Source organism: Solea solea, chromosome 11 (assembly GCF_958295425.1).
Source record: "Solea solea chromosome 11, fSolSol10.1, whole genome shotgun sequence".
Taxonomy (NCBI): Eukaryota; Metazoa; Chordata; class Actinopteri; order Pleuronectiformes; family Soleidae; genus Solea; species Solea solea.
Window position 1 is genome coordinate 421217 of NC_081144.1, and position 18384 is coordinate 439600.

Here is an 18384-nt window from a genome sequence, read left to right on the forward strand (position 1 = left end):
ACTTAAGATTATGATGACTTATGTTTATGGCTTTATCTCAATGCTAGACAGCATTTCTTCCAGTGGGACGAATGTTTGTAAACCTCTTACTCTCCCACACCAAACTCCATAGAGAAAATTGACATTTTTAGCTCTAGGGAACAAAAGAGCATGCCGTTCTTATGGTGGTTCTTGGTGCACTGCTCAGGTTCCCGTGGGTCTTGAAATCCTTGAAGGGTTTTGCCCTAAATAGACAAGGGGTCATTGAAAGTGCTTGAATTTTGTGCAAGAAAAAATAAAGTTGATATTTAGATAAATGTCTCCTTTGTCTGTTGCGACGACACCTACTGTTTCATGCCCTGCATTGCTTGATGTACTCCTTCCATCTTAAGCTGTCAGCCCATTCGGTCCTTGAATTTGAGGGAACTGGCCCTGGAAAGTTCTTGAAAACTCCTTGATGGTGTGGGAACCTGGCTTATACAACCACACGTCATTTGATTGATCATACCTCAGAACAGGCTGTGATTCTGTTGGTCAGGTCTGTGATAAAGTGTGACATGTCATGTTTTACACTTCTGACATACAGTAGTTGACATTTTCCATACATTTCGTGCTTTGTCTACCTTCTTGAAAAGGAACTTGGACATTTTCTTTTTTTATTCCCCAGTTATTGTCTTCAGTGAGACATGTGGCTTGTTCCCTGTACCCAAATGCATGTACTTTCTGAGGGATATTCTCTCTAATCCTTCAGCTGCTGTCATGTCTGCACTTTAGGAAAGGTCAAACACTGCTGTGCTAAGTGGTGTGTGTATGTGTCTGTCTGTGTGTGTGTGTGTGTGTGTGTGTGTGTGTGTGAGAGTGTGTGTGTGTGTGAAAATGACACGTATATTCATGTCCGTGCATAAACAAGTTGAGCTGAAGTTGTAGCTGCACTACGCCGGTCTGTTGGACTACTGTCATTGTCCCACTACAATGACAGTTGTCACGAGTGGGGAATGGATTTATTGTCTGAAGCGTTTAGCGTGCAGCTTGTCTTCCTAAAAATATCTGATTCTTAAAGCTGGATATACCGGACAGAATTTCACCACGATTTTGTCACACTTGTCTTACTCCTCTGAGTACTGACCTCTTTTATTCATTTCATCTGGGGTGGGGACGGTTTCACAGATCACCCAGGACAGTTTGTGTCTGACTCTGGTCAGACTGAGGATAAATGCAGCTAGTTAGTCCAACATTGAGGAATTCAGTTTAATTTTACAATATCAATTGGACTAACATGTTTACACGTAGTTAAAAAGTCGTAAACAATTTTGAGTCTGACTAAAACTAGGCCCAAAGCATAAGCGAACTAAGCAGCTGTCCCTGATCACCAGGTTATTTAGTTTTATTGTTGAGTTAAATATTTGCACATTTAGTGCTAATTTGCACACTTTTTCAAAGTTTGAATTCAAGTTCAGTATCACCACACTTAGTTCTTCACTTTGAATACAAAAGTGCAAATTCACTCTCAACCACTTTTATGATTGTACTGCCCTCTAAGGTTAAATTACTTAAAATTATAAAAACCATAATCAATGTTATTTATAGTGTTACATTTGTATCAATAATCAAGAAGCGGCTACTACAAGAACTAGTGGGAGCGGGGGCCCTCTACAAATCAAATCCAGCTTAGGGCTCCATAAAGGCTTGGGCCGGCACTGACTGTGCAGCAGAGAAATAGACTGATGACTATAAACAGCAAAGTCAGTACAGCATTTTTCTTTATTATACAACAACATTGTATCATGAAACAAAATAACACTGTATTAGAAGAGCGTGTGCAAGGCGGTGAAACACAATCATTTGATTTACATACAATAAACACAGTGTCAAGACACATTATGTCATTATACATCCATGTGCAGGTCTGCACTGCAACGTCCAGAGAACAGAAACATATTACTGTGCATGCACTTTGAGTTGTTTGCAACTTTAAAGGGATATACAGTCTTTTTTTTCCTTCATATATTCCATTCAGTATAGCTGTCCTGTCCTTTTGATACTCCTTTTTGAACTCTTGATTTTTGATGTGTGTGTGTACATATATGTATACTATATATATATATATATATATATATACATATATATATATATACACACATACATATACATATACATATATAGATACATATAAAATAACACAAACATACAGACACTGCACAGGAACCAATGCACAGTACAATAAGAAACTGTCATCAATAATATGTACATTACTTGTCAGAGCAGAATTACAGGTGTTGTTGTAAAGTGTTTTTTTTAGTGATGTTTGCACAAAGGTGTCGAGTAACTATTACAGTATAACAAAAGGGTGCATTGCTGAGGCAACTGTTCCATAAAAATACCAATCATTTTCAAAATTGCAGTTGAAGTCTTTAAAGCGTCACTGAATCAGCCTAAAAAAGTAAAATAGAAAACAGTTAAAGTTTTTTTTTCTATTTTATTGTCGTTTATTATTTTATTTGATTCTATTTTTACGTTTTCATTTGTATGTAAGGTGACCTTGAGTGTCAGAAAAGTGCCAAGAAATAAAATGCATTATCAATATCATTAACATTATTTTCAGTGCACTGCACATATAAAGGCTGGCTGACAACATTGTCTGCCATCTTACACTCATGTTTTAATTATTGATTCTACACCATCATATAGAGAAGCTCAGTCTGTAATTATGGAACACTCTCCTCAGTGTTCAACACATGGACAAGTATTTCCAAAACAAACTGATAAAGACGCCGTTTTTTTTCAGATATTGTGATATTGAAAACTGGCGGTTAAAGAATGTTGCTGGAGTAGATTGTTTTTCAATATTTGTGCTGTTATAGTAAAAAAAATAAAAATCACATAATACATGAATCTGTCCTCAGAATGAACCTGATCCCTGTTATCTGCAAGTGTATACACTTCTCAAGGCCGGTATGTGATTGATTTATTGTTTTATATATTTTAAAGGGATATACAGTCATTTTAAACATATATTCCATTCAGTATAGCTGTCTAGTTAACCACTGGGGAGGTGTTTGACAACTTTATCCAAGCTCTCTCTCTCTCTCTCTCTCTATATATATATATACATATATATGTATATACTCATACTGTATATTATTTGCTATACTGAAGTGTCAATAAACACCCTGTCTGGTGAGGATGAAGACAGTGGTAAGTAAAATAAACCTGGATCCACACTCCCTTTCAAGTCTAAACCACATTTTAATGGCTTCTTCCTTGAGTCAAAGCCTTTCTCTCCAAGTTTTGAGGTCAAAATGTGTTCACATGCCAGTCACAGCATCCTGTGCTGTCATTTTAAAATGGCCTTCACAAAAACGCTGATGCTGAGTCATGGATGTGAGGAATACATTTGCTTAATCCTCGGCTCCGATCCTCCCTGTGCCTGAAGAAAAGTCCAGATTGTTTCACAGCCATCATTTTCCCATGTTAATAGAAATAGAAATGTCCATGTTTTGCCACTGATTTTCTCAAGCATCTGCTGTTGGGAAAACATCAGCAGCTGGCAGCGGCTCAGTGGCTGAAGTGCGGCTCTCTCTGGCCCACAGGAGCAGCAGTGATGCTGCAGGCAAACACGCTTGTGTCTCAGACACAATTAACTGTGACGTGCGTTAACTTTCTCACACAGAAACTATGAAGACATAAAGCTCAACATGCAGTAATTCTGACATTTGTTAATCTGTCAAATGTTTTTTTTAAGTTTGATATCTGGTGAACATCTCGAGGGAATCCGCTCCCATCTGTTTGACTCAAGAATGAACTTTCAAAGTAAATTTGACTCACAAATCAAGTCCAGTGAGTAAGAAATAGAGACTTCTAGTGGTGCGACTGCAGACTGCTACACCTGTACCTGGACTCCTCTGCTCGTGCCTATGTTTGCCAAGCTTTTCAAGTTTGAAAAGTTTGACAAAAATGCAAAAGGCATAAACAATATGTGGTGGTTTGTTTTCAGCGTCTGTGGAAACATGACAGCGCAGAATGTGTAAAAGACTTTTTATAAGGCTCTTTTACAGTGATTATATACTCTAACAAACAAACTTAAGGGTGGTATATTCAATTTCTATCGATAAACCTTTCCAAATGTTAACGTACTGAACATTAAAGTGAATGTATATGTTATACGAGAATCCTAAAAATATGAAATGATGTACAAATGCAGTAAATTATGTACAAATATTAGGAAAATGACATAATTTGATTTGATTTCCAGTTGCATTTTAACTAAGACAGGACACGAAATGTTAGTGATCGTCATTTTTACACCAATCACTTACTGTGTGTCAACATGCAACATCATTCATGAAAGAAAAGTACAGGACAAAACAGTAGTTTAACACATAGAAAAACATACAAAAATCAAACCATTTTCATTCATAAAAGACACATTAAATTACACAATTGCACAATGATTAATTTCCTCCTTTGAAAGTATGTGCTGCACATTTGTCTTCCTGCATTTCCAGTCAGCTTTCTGTGCAGCAGCACAATAATGAATACACTAGAAAACAATCGTGGACAAAAACGTGCATTAGAGGAGAACATCACTGTCATAACACGGTGAAAGGAAAAGAAAATGATAAAGAAAATGAATGAACACCAACATCTGGAGCCACATAACACCAGGCATAAGTGGCATAATCATTCATTTTGTCAGCTTGAATCCTCAGAACATTATAGAAATTATAGAAGGGACAGTTTGGAGAAGTGGGAGAGAGCTCGTCCACAGATACATCCACTGCAACCAGAGTCTGTTTTACTCTCAATAGGACCATCATTTACCAAATGGACGTCATAACACCCTAATGTCCTCAGGAAAATGTTTACCGACGTTATAAATCACATGAAAATGACGTTGGTTTTTATTTACAGTCCGTGAATATAACAGTATTTAGTTTAGAGAGAATCACAAACCTGCACAGACACTTGTTTAAACACATACAACTTAGATCAATCTAATCTACAAAATCGTTGTTTGTTTTTATTATTTTTCCATGTGTTCGTGTAACACGGTCACCACAGCGACAGCCAGGGACAAACACTTAATACTTTCAATTGCAGCTGACGTCAGCCATGTGTTTACACTCAACTATGTATTTTTGCTAAATTTTGAACACATACAAAATATGACCTGGATAAATAAACACATGATAATCACAAAGTGTGGCCTTGAAACAGATGAATGCTGACAGAGTGGCAGAGGTGGATTCACTGTTGACGTCGAGGAGCGGGAAGTGTGCGTCCCATCACGGCACACAACTGCTCACAAGTGGTCAGCATTGGGTTGCCATAGCAACCATACATGATGGAAATGATTGACAGAAATGCATGGCATTTTAAATGTTCTCAAACAGATACAACAAGACAATGGAAAAACCCAATCAGTCACAGTTTATAACTGAATCATGATTTGATTACAGCGTTCATATTTCAGAGATTCTCTATTTTGCCTCATTGTCTTCAGACTAGGGTTAATCTGGCTGTAGTCTGGACTGTCGCATTTTAATTAAAACCAAAAAAAAATGATGAAGGCGATTCTTCCCTCACATCAGTCAGAGATGTGACAATGCAACATTCTACTTCACAAGATTCCTGGAAAAAAAACACATGACCAATGTAACCTCAACCCTAACCATTTCCAGGGCCAATTCCCTCAAATCTAAGGACCAATTGTGCGGACACAGCCTAAGATGGGAGGGCAACTTGTAAGAGCTCGTCTTCGCCCACGGCGTCCACTTTTATTGATTCACAGCACGCTCTGCATCTGGACAAGTGATTGTCCATGGGATCTTGGTCAAAGTCGGTCTTTGTAAATTTTCTTTGGTGAGAGAGAGATCTTAGCGTTACTCGCTCATTGTTCTGCACGGAATCTCACGTAGAAGGTGGAGAGAGACAGTGGACATTGTCCACAACACCGCTGGTAATTGTGACTCCACGTTTGTTCTGCGTAGGCCTAGGTGGGCGGCATCGTAACAAACATTTACCTAAATATTAACTTAACAAAATTCAAGCACTTTTACGGACCCGTGTCTCTTTAGAGAACCCTGGCATGCTCAGTTGATCCAAGTCGTGGTGTCTCCCGATCAAGCAGGTGTGAATGATCAGTAAAAACATGCGCATATAGAATCACATTTTAGAAAACATTTATATATCAACTTCATTTGTTTAATTTAAAGTGTTAATTCTGCTCATGTCCACCATCCCTTCCCCCCATTTTTCACTATTCCTTTTCGACATATTTTTTTACACTATTTTATGCTCCGTAAAGACACAGCAGACGATAACTGATGACACAATCAGAAATGGAATCACAGCAGCGTCAGTGTGACGCCTCGATATCACATCAATAATGGCCACCACTGCAGTGGATTAACTGTTGCACAGACTCTGACGCCCAGATTTCCTTGGTGACGTCGGACAAGTAATCACAAAGCAGCAGCAGAAGCAGATGGGGTTTTTTTTGTGGTAAATTGTGTGTCAGTGCAGCGCGATCAGTACGCCGTCTCTTTGATGATGTTGGTGGAGAGGGTGTGGTTGCTGGAGATGCTGATGGAGTGGCGGGTCAGCGGGTGGGGGCGCCTCCTGGGCGTGTTTTGGCAGGGCATGCAGAAGTAGCGCAGCGTGGCGAAGAAGATCTGGCGGTAGGTGGCCGACACCAGGTTGTAGAGGATGGGGTTGATGGCCGAGCTGACGTAGAACAGGGCGTTGGTCACCATGTAGAAATAGTGGTAGAAATCGTACAAGTCCCTGTGAGGAAAAAACAACACAGGCTCAGTAAATAAGGCTTCAGTCCAAACAGAGACTCTTAACAAATGCTCCTGAAGTAGCTGTGTGTTAAAACGATAATGTAAAAGCCCAAAAGAGCTATACATGAATACTAGGGGTGTAAAGATAAACTGATACTAATTAGTACTAAACTCCAATTGTATTTTTAGGGCATCAGCGAGCACCATTCAAGGTTGACCAAAGTGCTGCAGCCAAATCAATAAAGGAACAAACATAAATCAATACAGTGCATGATCGCACAATGCAGCAAACAAGTCCAGCTCAAGCTGAACTAAAAACCAAGGAGAAAAAGAAGGTTTTCAAAGAAGATTTATTAAAGATTTTGAGAGTCTGGGTAGACCTGATCGTTCCAAAGCCAGTAGCCAGTGGAGCAAAGCCAGTATTGGGATGATATGCTTGCGTTTACATAAAAAGACGAGCTGCAGATGATTCATCAATGCCAAAACAAGCGAGGGGTTGCAGTAATCCAGCCTCGAGGTGAAAACATGGATTACGACAAGATGCACACAAAGAGGTGCAATGCTGCCCTCCACAGTTCATGTTTCCAATCACATTTTGAAGTCCGTAATCTTGTAATCCAGTTCTTCAGCACAGATCTTCATTCTCATCCTTATTCTTCTTCCCTGGTTTCTTAATGCTTCCAGTTCAAAGTTTTTCTTGTCAGTGTTTAATCGCAGCTCAAAGTTCTCCTCCGAAATGACCTCAGATCTTTGATGGCCTGTGATATTTGCGAGACGGCTAAGTTGGTGAAAAGTTGAATGTCAAACTTAAAAGCCCTATCAAAGGTCATACTGATGTTTTTGACCAGATATTAAGGGAAAAGATGCAGAGAAGGCCAGAGGGACGGTCAGAGGGTTTGATCTCAATCTTGTTCTTCATGAGATTCAACAAGTTTCTATTCATCCAGGATTTTACATCCAAAACATACAAACACAATAGTATTGATTGTCCTAAATGCACTCAGAGCTGATCAATGTTCTGTGTCTTTATGTCATGAATGAGTTTAATGAAGCTGTTACTGTGATATTTCCTCACTGTGTCGCTTCATATGCTCATAAAAGACTTTCATGAGACTCACAACGCTCACAAAAGTTCATGTTTTAATAAAATATTGCCATCGTGTGGCCTCACTTCTTAAGTTGAAATGATTTGGCTGAAGAACTTTAAGGTATTTTGAAATGAGAAAATGAATGTCTGTAAATATAAAGTGAAGTGTGTCACAAACAAACACATTTGTTCTAACTGTGCCTGTACATAAACATAATGACAGGTAAGTCATTCTGTAATTATTCATGTCTTTTATCACATTTCTCCATTTTATTTTACCATTGAATCGCTACATCACTTCCTCTTAAACCTTATTTTCTGTTGTTGTGTGAAGTTCCCTGGCAGCACATGCCTCTGTTTGGCACACAAACACGACCGACTGACTCCAAAATTGAAGATTAAGTTTAAGACATTCCCAGCTTAACCCGGCCCATAGTAAATTCAGCACTAGTTGACTAAGATGTGCTAAGCGGCTGTTTCTCATTTCATTGTAAATGGCGTGCTACAGTACATAAAACAACAGAATAAATCACATCTTGTTTTATTCCACTGGGCAGATACACAATAAACTTTGCACTGAGATCTTGACAGGCTTGAAGATTTAGTTGACCAAAAAGTGAGGGAGAATAATGTCAAGTGCATACTAATAATCTGTTGAGCACGTATTCCACTGACGGTAATCTTCTTTTTAGATGTCACTGCTCATTTTAGGCCTCACTGGTCCACTGCCCAAGAAATAGTGTTGTAGCTTCCAATGCCATCAACAGCTCAAGGCAGCGAGCAGAAACACTTCATGCACTGGAAACGCAGACAATCAGGAGCAAATCTTCAGCTTTCTAGAAACGCAGGAGATTTTTCTCCTCACGAACAACCTAAAGAAAACACTGCAAATATTTACTTTTATACTTTATAAATGTGAAAGTCTTTTATTGCTAAGGGATTATAAAGAAAAATGTTATTGAACGCTCTACGACACACCTGAGGAATAAAGCCTGTGGTTTGAACTGACTGAGCGGAGTCTGTGTTTCTGTTTGCTGTAAACAGAAATGGATGAGAAGAGAATCTTTACAGCCAGAAGACATGAAGGATGTGCTTATAATGAGGAGTGGGACATGAGACTGGAGGAAGGGAGGAAAGACTGAGGAGGAGGTTTTTAATCACAATCTTATTTTTCATCTATCTGGACTTTCTTTTCCAAAACTTGGTCAGCAGGACCCTCATTGGCAGATTAAATAGAAAATGATACTTTAGTCTGTATGTGGACAGCACATGTGTAAAAACAGAAGCAGCATCTAATTGAAATTACCTTTAGTAAGTTTCCATGCGCTGTTACTACGCCGCTCAATTGGACGAGGGTCCTTCAAGCACTAGTGGGGATTTGATTTATTGACTGAAGCCTAACACAACAAGCTGAAAGTGGCTGTTTTAGCAGCCACTTTCAGCTTGTTGTGTTAGGCAGTTTCTGGTTTAGCTTGCAGCTAGTTGTTAGCATGTCAAATGCCATTCAGAGTCTTCCTTCCAACCATTCATTTCTTTGAACTGACATTAGTCTTTACTTGAAGCTCTTACTTACTTCTAGCTCTTATTTGTACCCAAATGTTTAAATGCACTTATTGTAAGTCGCTTTGGATAAAAGCGTCTGCTAAATGACATGTAATGTAATGTAGTCTCCTTGTCAGTCCATCAAATGCACCGGCCTGGATTTGGACGTGTTTTTGTTGCTGTTGTTTGAGTCTCCTCTGTGACCAGGATGGACACGATTAGAAATGAGCATATTGGAGCCACAGCTCAGGTTGAGCAGTTTGCAGAGGAGGGACAGTGATTAAACTGGACACAGGATGATGGAGGAAAAGACCACAGACAAGGTTCATGGATGTTGTGAAGGAGGACATGAGGACAGATGGTTTAACAGGAGAGGACACAAGTGAGAGGACAAGATGGAGGCAGATGATTCGGTGTGGTGACCCCTAAAGAGAGAAGAAGAAGAAGAAGAAGAAGAAGCGGAAGGGTGGGAACTGTGGTGCATGCACAGAACACCCAAGGACTCAATAAGACCAATCATCCACATGTGTTAGTCTGACTTTGATGACCAACATTTGATTTAGTACCATTTCAGTTGAATGACCTTGCTTGCGTATTTTAAAAAGTCAGGTTTTAGTTGCACTGACACAATAATGTAAATGATGAGGCTTTCAATCCGTCTGAGGTCAAGTAAAGTATTCACTCACAAGACACTTTATTGGTTCACCTGTTCAAGCGCTCGCCCATACACACATTATACGCCAATCTCAGGACAGCAACTCAATGTTTTTCGGCATGATTAAGTTTATACTGGGCCTCATAATGTAGTAAGTCACATTATTTAATTAACTATTGTTCTGAGGTGTTTAAGAAACTGCTAATCTACAGAGACGTTCACATACAACACTCTGTAGTGTTTACACAAAAAAATCCAGTGAGCAGCAATTCTGCGATGCCTGGAGTCAGAGGAGAAAGATCCGGCTTGTTGAACCTTGAAACCGCAGCAAAAACAGCCACACTGCAGCGTCTTTATTGTGCCCTGTGTACCTAATAAAATGGCTGGTTGAGTATTACAAATAAAATTCAAACCAGCCAATACATTCAGGCAAAGGTAAAGCTCGGAAGTCTCATCATATCAATATGACTTAACACACACACAGTGCAGATACTCCTGAGCATCACGTCAGTCACTTGAATCCTGTGTATTGATCTGTTTTGCTCTCCCGATGGACAAGAATCATTGGAGTGTGCAGAAAGTCAATGATGTGTGCGTCTGTCTGCACACAGAGACACCATTACAGGCCAACGACACCATTACAGACAGCCAGCGACAGCAGGAGTGAGAGGCACCACAGGGATGGCATTGAACATGACCTTTTCATTATGTAAACTCAGGTAATTGTGTAGCCCGTGCTTTATGTAATGCAGGACGACACATCTTGAGCATTTGCACGAGCACCGTTTTGACTCGAGCAGCAGACGTTTTCATTATAATTCCACATGACGTCAGCGACGGGCGGCCTGTGGGCTTTACATGTGCTGAATTTCCACAAGTGATGATTCTGTTTCCTCTTGTGTCAGGTTTGCTCTCAGTCTGTTGTTGTTAGGAATGGATCAAGGAGGACTGCAATTACCAGTGACTGTGTGTCTGCCAACACTCACTGATCCCTCTGAGTCCCAGTGATGTGAAACACATTATTCCCAGTGATTTGCATGTTTCCCCGCAGATTTATACTGTCTCACAAATTCCATTTACTTACTTACTGCTGCCTCAAGTTGAAATGTGTTATTTTACCCGAGAGACACAACTTAGCAACTTAGCAAACAGTAAACCTGTAGCTAAACAAATTCATTTTCTCTATGGACTTTGGTGGAGGAGAGTGAGCACATTACAAACTGCCATCACCAACAGTGAGAAGAAGTTTTTTTAAGACTGTTTGTGTGTGACTTTTAACCCTTTACTGGGCAAAGACCTGTATTTGGAAACTTCATTTCCAATTATTGCAATGAGTGAACTGTAACAAATGTCTGTTACACTCAAACCATTGTCACACAATGCTGACAATTCAGACTCTCTCTGTGCTTTTCACTATAGCAGTGTTTGGATGTTATATCACACGACAACATGTCACTGCACACAGGAAGTGATTTCTGTAACGTCTTACACAGACGGAACATTTTATGGTGGTTATTCAGCATCAGTATTCATTGCTTTAAAAAAAAAAATCAATACTGTGACAACCTACATCAGCATTATTAGAACACAAATGAAGCTTGTATGGAAAAAATGTTACATTGACTTTTTACTTTGGTCCAATTGATTTGAATTGATTAAAATTTGAAGGTGGGGTTTATAACCTCTGCTTTGACTTGACTTCTGGAAGCAATCATGTTCTCCGTCTTTATATAGGACAGTTTATGGCTCAGTAGGAATGAAAGTGATTAATCATTAATTTAATCCCCATTTGTGAATTGATTTTCAGTAGTTAGTTCATATATTTGCGTCAAATCAGTCAATATATGTATCCAATCAGCCTAAGAGATGGAGGATGTGGTGTACGCTGATCTATGAGGGAAAAAACGAGTGCCCGCTGGTCTCTCTCTATCTCTTCTATACACTTCAATGCACAGATAGTGTAGAATAAACAGGCACCTTTCCTTCACTGCTTATCAGCTTATTTGCATTTTTGTTACGGTCCATTATTCTAGTTAACAACATTGTAACTGACCCTCACATACTGTTAATGTGCATTTAGGCTGCAGTAAGCAAGATGATGACAGTTGAGTTTCATCCACAGGTTGTTGAAATACTAACAAATACACAGTTTCATTATGCAACAAAGTGGCAGCCGGTCGTGACAGTTCTCTGGTCTGCTCCCCCCGACTTAAATACTCTCCTAAAGGCTTTATGTTACCCCTCGACTTCTCTTTTCATCAATCACGCTTTAGATAAAAGCGTCTGCTAAATGTTTAAATATTATAATAATTGATATAGATATAACAAACGAGTTGCAGACGGACAGCGACTCCAAGCCCGTGTCTACTTCTGGTCCATCGAGCTGTCGCTCCAAAACTCAGTAGCCAATCAGCGAGAAGCTTCCTAAGGCTCAGAATCGAAAACAAAAAAAAACCCTAAACAAATTTTTTTTTGGTTCATTTTCGTTTGCTAAATTCATAAAGTGTTGTTTGCTTCTTAAAAAAGTGTTGCCTGATAATATGGACACAAATCTAATCCAATAGAATCACTGAACTGGTGACATGGAGGACACTTCCATTGTCCCATGTGTAATAAAACCATTCTCTGCCTATAATCAGCATCTCCTGTTTCACTGGACGTGTCAGTTTCCTCCTCAGTGCAAACCGTCACATCTGTTGCATCCTCTCCCCATGACCACACGTCTCTGCCTTTTCTGAAGTAGCTGCTCCTCCTCACAAACAAGTTCCCTCTGCTGAATTAACAGAACTGTCTTTTCCACTGTATGTCGTTCAGATATAAATCTGCAACAGAAGCTTCCACCAGAAATGCCTTCACTGAGTTTCTTGCGTGCACTTCAAGGCCTGACGGTGGAGTCACAACATGAAAGCATATGAAAGTGTGGAAGTATTTCGGGTTCAACAACAAGGATTATAGAATTTATTTAGCTGTTAGCAGATTTGTGTCATGTAATATTTCTTTGAACTTAATTTTAGAGTGACAGGTGTTCAGAGCGCTGGCACAGGTCTTGAAAGTATTGGAAGTAAAGAAATATGGAATTCTGAAATGTTGTTTTCCAGACCTTGAAAAGTCTGGAATTTTGTGTGAAAGTCTGGAAAAAGTCTGGAAAAAAGTTTTGTACAGTCTGCACATGTTTGTGTGAAATTTGTTTTGTCAGTAAAAACTAATTTACTGTGAAGTCTGCATTCATTCATTCATTCATTCCTTCAGGCTTTTATTAAAATGTACTTTTCCATAAAACAAAACAAAAACAATCTCAACAAGAAAGTAGGCATGAAAGTATAAAACTTGGAAATGTGCAAAAACATGTTTTCTGTTTTGAAAAAGTCTGACATTTTTATTTGCACAAAGGGCAAAGCAGCTTCCTGTCGGGACAATTTAATTCATTCATTCTGTCCGTTTCTCCTGGTTCTTCACAGAGCTTTTTGTTTGTTTTCAAATATCATATTTCAACAATTGCTTTAAATGTTAATCTATTCTCTGCTGCAAAATATCACTGATGTCAGTGGAAAAAGACGGAGAAACTTGCCTCATTATTCACACACTCCATCACTGCTTTGTTCGTCTGTGACTGATAGGTGAGGTCACCTCGACTGAGCAGAAGACAAAAGAAACCCAGAGAAGAGAAAAAAACAAACACAAAAATACAAATGTCGCGATATCCAGATGAATTTGGCTAAGTGACCTTTTTTTTTGTCATGGCTGAGCAAAAATAATTTCCACTCTCACATCTGAAATGAACCAAAGCTGGAGAAGGTTGTCTCGGCCCACGCTGTCCTCATGACAGCCATACTGAGCGCTGGTCGCTGCAGGGTTTGAGAAGCAAACTGAGAGAATAATAACAATGTTCTTCCTCTCAGTAATGAATCCACTGCAGGCAGGATGCACAAATCACACCAATACAAGATGAGAGTCAAAAGGCTGCTCTGTTTGTTTTTGTTGTTTTTACAGCCGCTGCTGGGCGACACACAGAGAAACTTAAAATTCAACATATTTTCCCCCCAGCAGTGAATCTGAAGATTGACACGTTGGTTTAAAATGGTGCAATTCAATTGTTCATGACAATCAGTGTAATACTGAGTATCAAAATGTAAAAATATCAAAGTATAACGTTGAAATTCATCCTGTGTCCCACACACACGCACACACCATCGTTATTACTAGGTTATATCAATATTTACTTCCAAAGCAATTTTGACCAGATAATACTAATACCTATAATACTATATTATTAATGTACGGAGTTAAGAGGAGGGAGAAAGTTAAGGTGAGGTGGGAGGGAGGGAAGGAGGAGGGTAAGTGATAAGAAAATGTATTATGTTTTTATTTGTCTGGGTTTGAATATCTTGTTTACTTGTTACATTTATTTTCCACATTTAAGTTGGTGAAATGTCATGAGTCTCATGATTAATTAAACTAATATTCATACTCAAGTAGCGTAAGTTTCCCATTGTTTAAGACTTCTACTGAAAACTAATGTTCTGATGAGGCACTTTTACTCCCCCCCTATAAAATAAGTAAAAAGTGAAGATTGAAGTGCATCCATACACAGACAGCCCATAAAAACTAACAAATAGGAGCTTTCATTTTATAATAGGCAGATGAGAAATGTGTCCATTGCACAGCGCTTCTCCTCCGTCAGTGATGAAGAGGAGAACCGAGCAAAGACTTTAATAAGAAGCACGAGTTGATTAGAAACAACATATGGCAGACACTCTGTCACCTCAGTTCATTGTTGCATGTCTAAAGCTAATAATGAGAAGCTTTTATCATTTGACTTCTTATTTTACTCGTATTTGAATCCGACTTAAAACTGTCACGTTCTACATACTTCTTCTTAGAGGAGGATTATATAGCATGGATATATTTGTAGTCATTTTATTTTTCCACTGTTGATTGATATGTTGATGTAACCCTTTAACATCGTAACCCTTTAGTATCGCAGACAACACGTTTGTATTACCGTGATCGGAAAAATTCCAGCAGTTTCTGAAAGCTGAGAAGTTGCATGTCGAAGACAACTTCAACATTGTGGTTATTACGGTAATTTCAATCGCGCTGTTGCAGGAAGCTGGAGAATCAGCGTCTTTGTCACCAGAGAGTAGAGAGTTGTAAAAACGCCTGTAAATAAGTTACATTTTATGGCCTGTTTTTGGACATTGAGGCACAAATTCAACCAAATGTTATGTTAAATGTGTGTTAAACTGTTCAAATGTCAAACTTAACATGAGCAAAATCTGGACATTTTCTGGTTAAAATGAGCAAGTAAACATTTTGAGGCTTTAGGTGTTAAAGGGTTAAGAACAAATTAATTAGTTGTTTGTCTTATTTTTTTCTACATTCAGTTTACTCAGTCTTGGAAGATCAAAGAAACGAGAAAATAATCAAATTTCCGGATTAACTGATGACAACATAGTCATCAATCAGTTTAATACGGGATTATTTATTGACCAATTATAGAACCATGGGTTATTGAAGCAGCTGTTTTTTTAATCACATCCACATTTGACTTTCTGATTCATTAAAGGTATAAATCTGCAAAAAGCAGGCAAAAACAAAACAAAAAACTTGGTCACCCCATCCCCTCCAGGCGGCCTTATCATCAAAACTCTGCCCCCAAAACTCTGTAAGTTGTTGCCTGTAGTTGTTTAATTACTGGTAATGATGTTACATTGTTATCAAGTATTATTAAGAGTAGTAGCAATGCCTTAATAGTTCAAAGTGAGTGGAAATGTAAAAGAAAAAAAACACACACACAATATCCAAAACCCATGAAGACGTGGTTCATGGATACGGGTAAGTGTGCCATACCCCCAGAAAACAACAGCAGAAAATAGAAATCAAAAAATAACAGACTGCAGAAATGACCATGGCTCTCAGAGGCATCTCTTCCCCTTGCATCTCCCTGAGCCGAGCTACTTAAGGATAATTGAGATCGTTCCCATTTGTGCAGTGAATCCTCGCTGACTGTTCCTGCTACAGAGAAAATCACGGGCCTCCACATCCCTTCAAATTCCTCCAGTCTGTCTTTCAGGACACTTTCAAATCCTCACCAAATGAAGGGTTTTATTCAGAATTGTTACACAGGCCTCTGAAGGAAACCACATTGTTGTTTTTCCATCACAAAGTGGTCAATACGACGAAGGTTGTTGCAGTTTTAGCATGTGGCACAAAAACATGAATATTTTACCTTTGCACTTTTCCATTATACAGTTCTAGTACTCTAACAACTCAGCTCAACTCGGCATTAAAATTAAACCTTGTTAGTCTGTGCTCAAACACCAGCTACTGCAATTACTCAAATGTTGCCATTGCTTTCTCAGTCCTCTCTTGCCTCACTGGTACAAACTGGGACAAGCTTTCATCACACTTTCCACCAGCTCAGAGGCAGCGAGAGGCTCGTTGTCCCAGATTCCTCCACCTTTTGTAAATGCTGGAGGTGTCACTTTGTCACCTTTCTTTCTCCAGTACTTGAAGCACCTACTCTCCCTCCCTTCTCCAGTTCTCAGCCCTCCTCTTGGCATTTTTTTTTCAAATCAGGCATTGGGCAGTTTAGTTGAGACACAATCTCCAAATGTGACGTGACTCTAGCACTGGGTTTGAGGAATCAGTTTCATTCATGTTTGAACCAAGTCTCTGTCTGTTGAACTGAACGGGCCGAGTGTTTACAGTCAACGACTCGTGTGAATGTGAATGTATGATCGCTGTTACTGTCATTTCAGTTACATGTTTTCATCTTTAAGGACGAGATGAAGGAAGGAAGAAAGAAAGAAAGAAAGAAAGGCTTTCACAGCAATTACATGCATTTTCTCAAATGGCGTCTGACACACACACACACACACGAAGAAAAGAGGGTGAATGAGAGCGAGACAGCATGAGAATGTTAAATGAAGGCAATCTAATCAGTAAGATGCATCAGTCCTCTTTGTCAGATGATCTTAACTGATGACCCTCTAAATGATCACTGAAGCCAATATTTGTGTGTGTGTGTGTGTGTGTCCGTGTCCAGTTTGCACATGTGTGTGAATATGAGTCATCTACAGTTCAAGAAGCTCTGTTTGTGTGTGTGTGTGTGTGTGTGTGTGTGTGTGTGTAAGCACATGCGGCCGGGCTGCGAGTGTTTCTGTGGAGATAAACAGAACAAACCCGACTCATGGAGGTTCCATCACACGAGAGGCAGAAGAATCATTACTCACTCAGACCATTCGGAGACGTAGCAGAACATAAGGCGGCGAGCGTGATAGGGCAGCCAGCAGACCACGAAGGCAACAACCACCACTCCTACACATGAGTAAACAAAGACAGACCATCAGAAACACAGAGTATATACAGTACATATATAAATATATATATATATATATATATATATATATATATATATATATACACATACACATATAGTCCACATCCACTTTAAGTCAAATATACAGTATAAAGACATTTTGGCATATGACTCAAAACTTGTGAATCTAGTAAATTTCTCATAGAATGGGGCATCGTTAAGGATGCACAATATTCAATACTGATATATACTGTACATCATACTGCAGAGGTCATTTAGTCTCTTCTGTAGTGAAAGAAACTGTTAGCATAGAAGTCAAGGAGGTAGCTTGTAGCTTGTAGTATGTTTTAGTCTTTAGTCATATCTCGGTGTGTTTGCTAATAATATTGTGCATCCCTGGGCATGATTCATTAATTTGATCTATAAAGAGACACTGGACACCATTTAGGTCCTTCTAAAACCTGGTTTATACTTTAATGCTCAACACATATTTGTGATATTTGTGGTTTGACAAAAACCTGACAAGTAGTGCGACATTTTCAATTTACACTCCGGCAACATGGTTTGGGTCGTTTCCATGGTAACCAGTGTTGTGTCTTCATCAGAGTACAGTTTGGTAAAGTAACGGTAAAGTCCTGGTCAGGCTCACGCTTCGACTGAGAACAGTGCCTTTACTTGGTGAGCAGGGTGTGGGCACGATGTTGAACAATGAACGACGTTGAACACGACACACCAAACAACAACACAACAGGAGGATGTTCCAGCAGCTCTATTTTTCCTGCTCAGGTTGTGGCTGTTGAAGAAACGCCAGCTATTGACATTTTCTGTCACCTAATCAGCTGACTGTCATGGGCTGAGCCGGTCTAGCGCCACCCAGATTGTACCCTACCATTTTACTGCTGTAATCCAAAAGAAGGGTACCAACGAAATGGAACGGTTGGGGTTATTTTGGTACTATTCCTAATGGAAACCTAAAAAAATACATACTGTACAGTAACTAACTGAACCGTTCCAC

At 39.2% G+C, this 18384-nt stretch overlaps 1 protein-coding gene across 1 annotated transcript in view; it reads right to left on the minus strand.

Moving 5' to 3' along the window:
* Nucleotides 1–2645: 2645 nt before the first annotated feature.
* Nucleotides 2646–18384, minus strand: part of ntsr1 (neurotensin receptor 1 (high affinity)) — a 50171-nt gene continuing 34432 nt past the window's right edge. Inside the window, exons 3-4 of the mRNA XM_058641911.1 lie at nucleotides 17284–17368; nucleotides 2646–6765 (exon numbers count right to left, since the gene is read on the minus strand). Coding sequence (XP_058497894.1) covers nucleotides 6510–6765; nucleotides 17284–17368 — 341 coding nt within the window. The 3' untranslated portion in view covers nucleotides 2646–6509. The remainder of the gene's footprint in view (nucleotides 6766–17283; nucleotides 17369–18384) is intronic.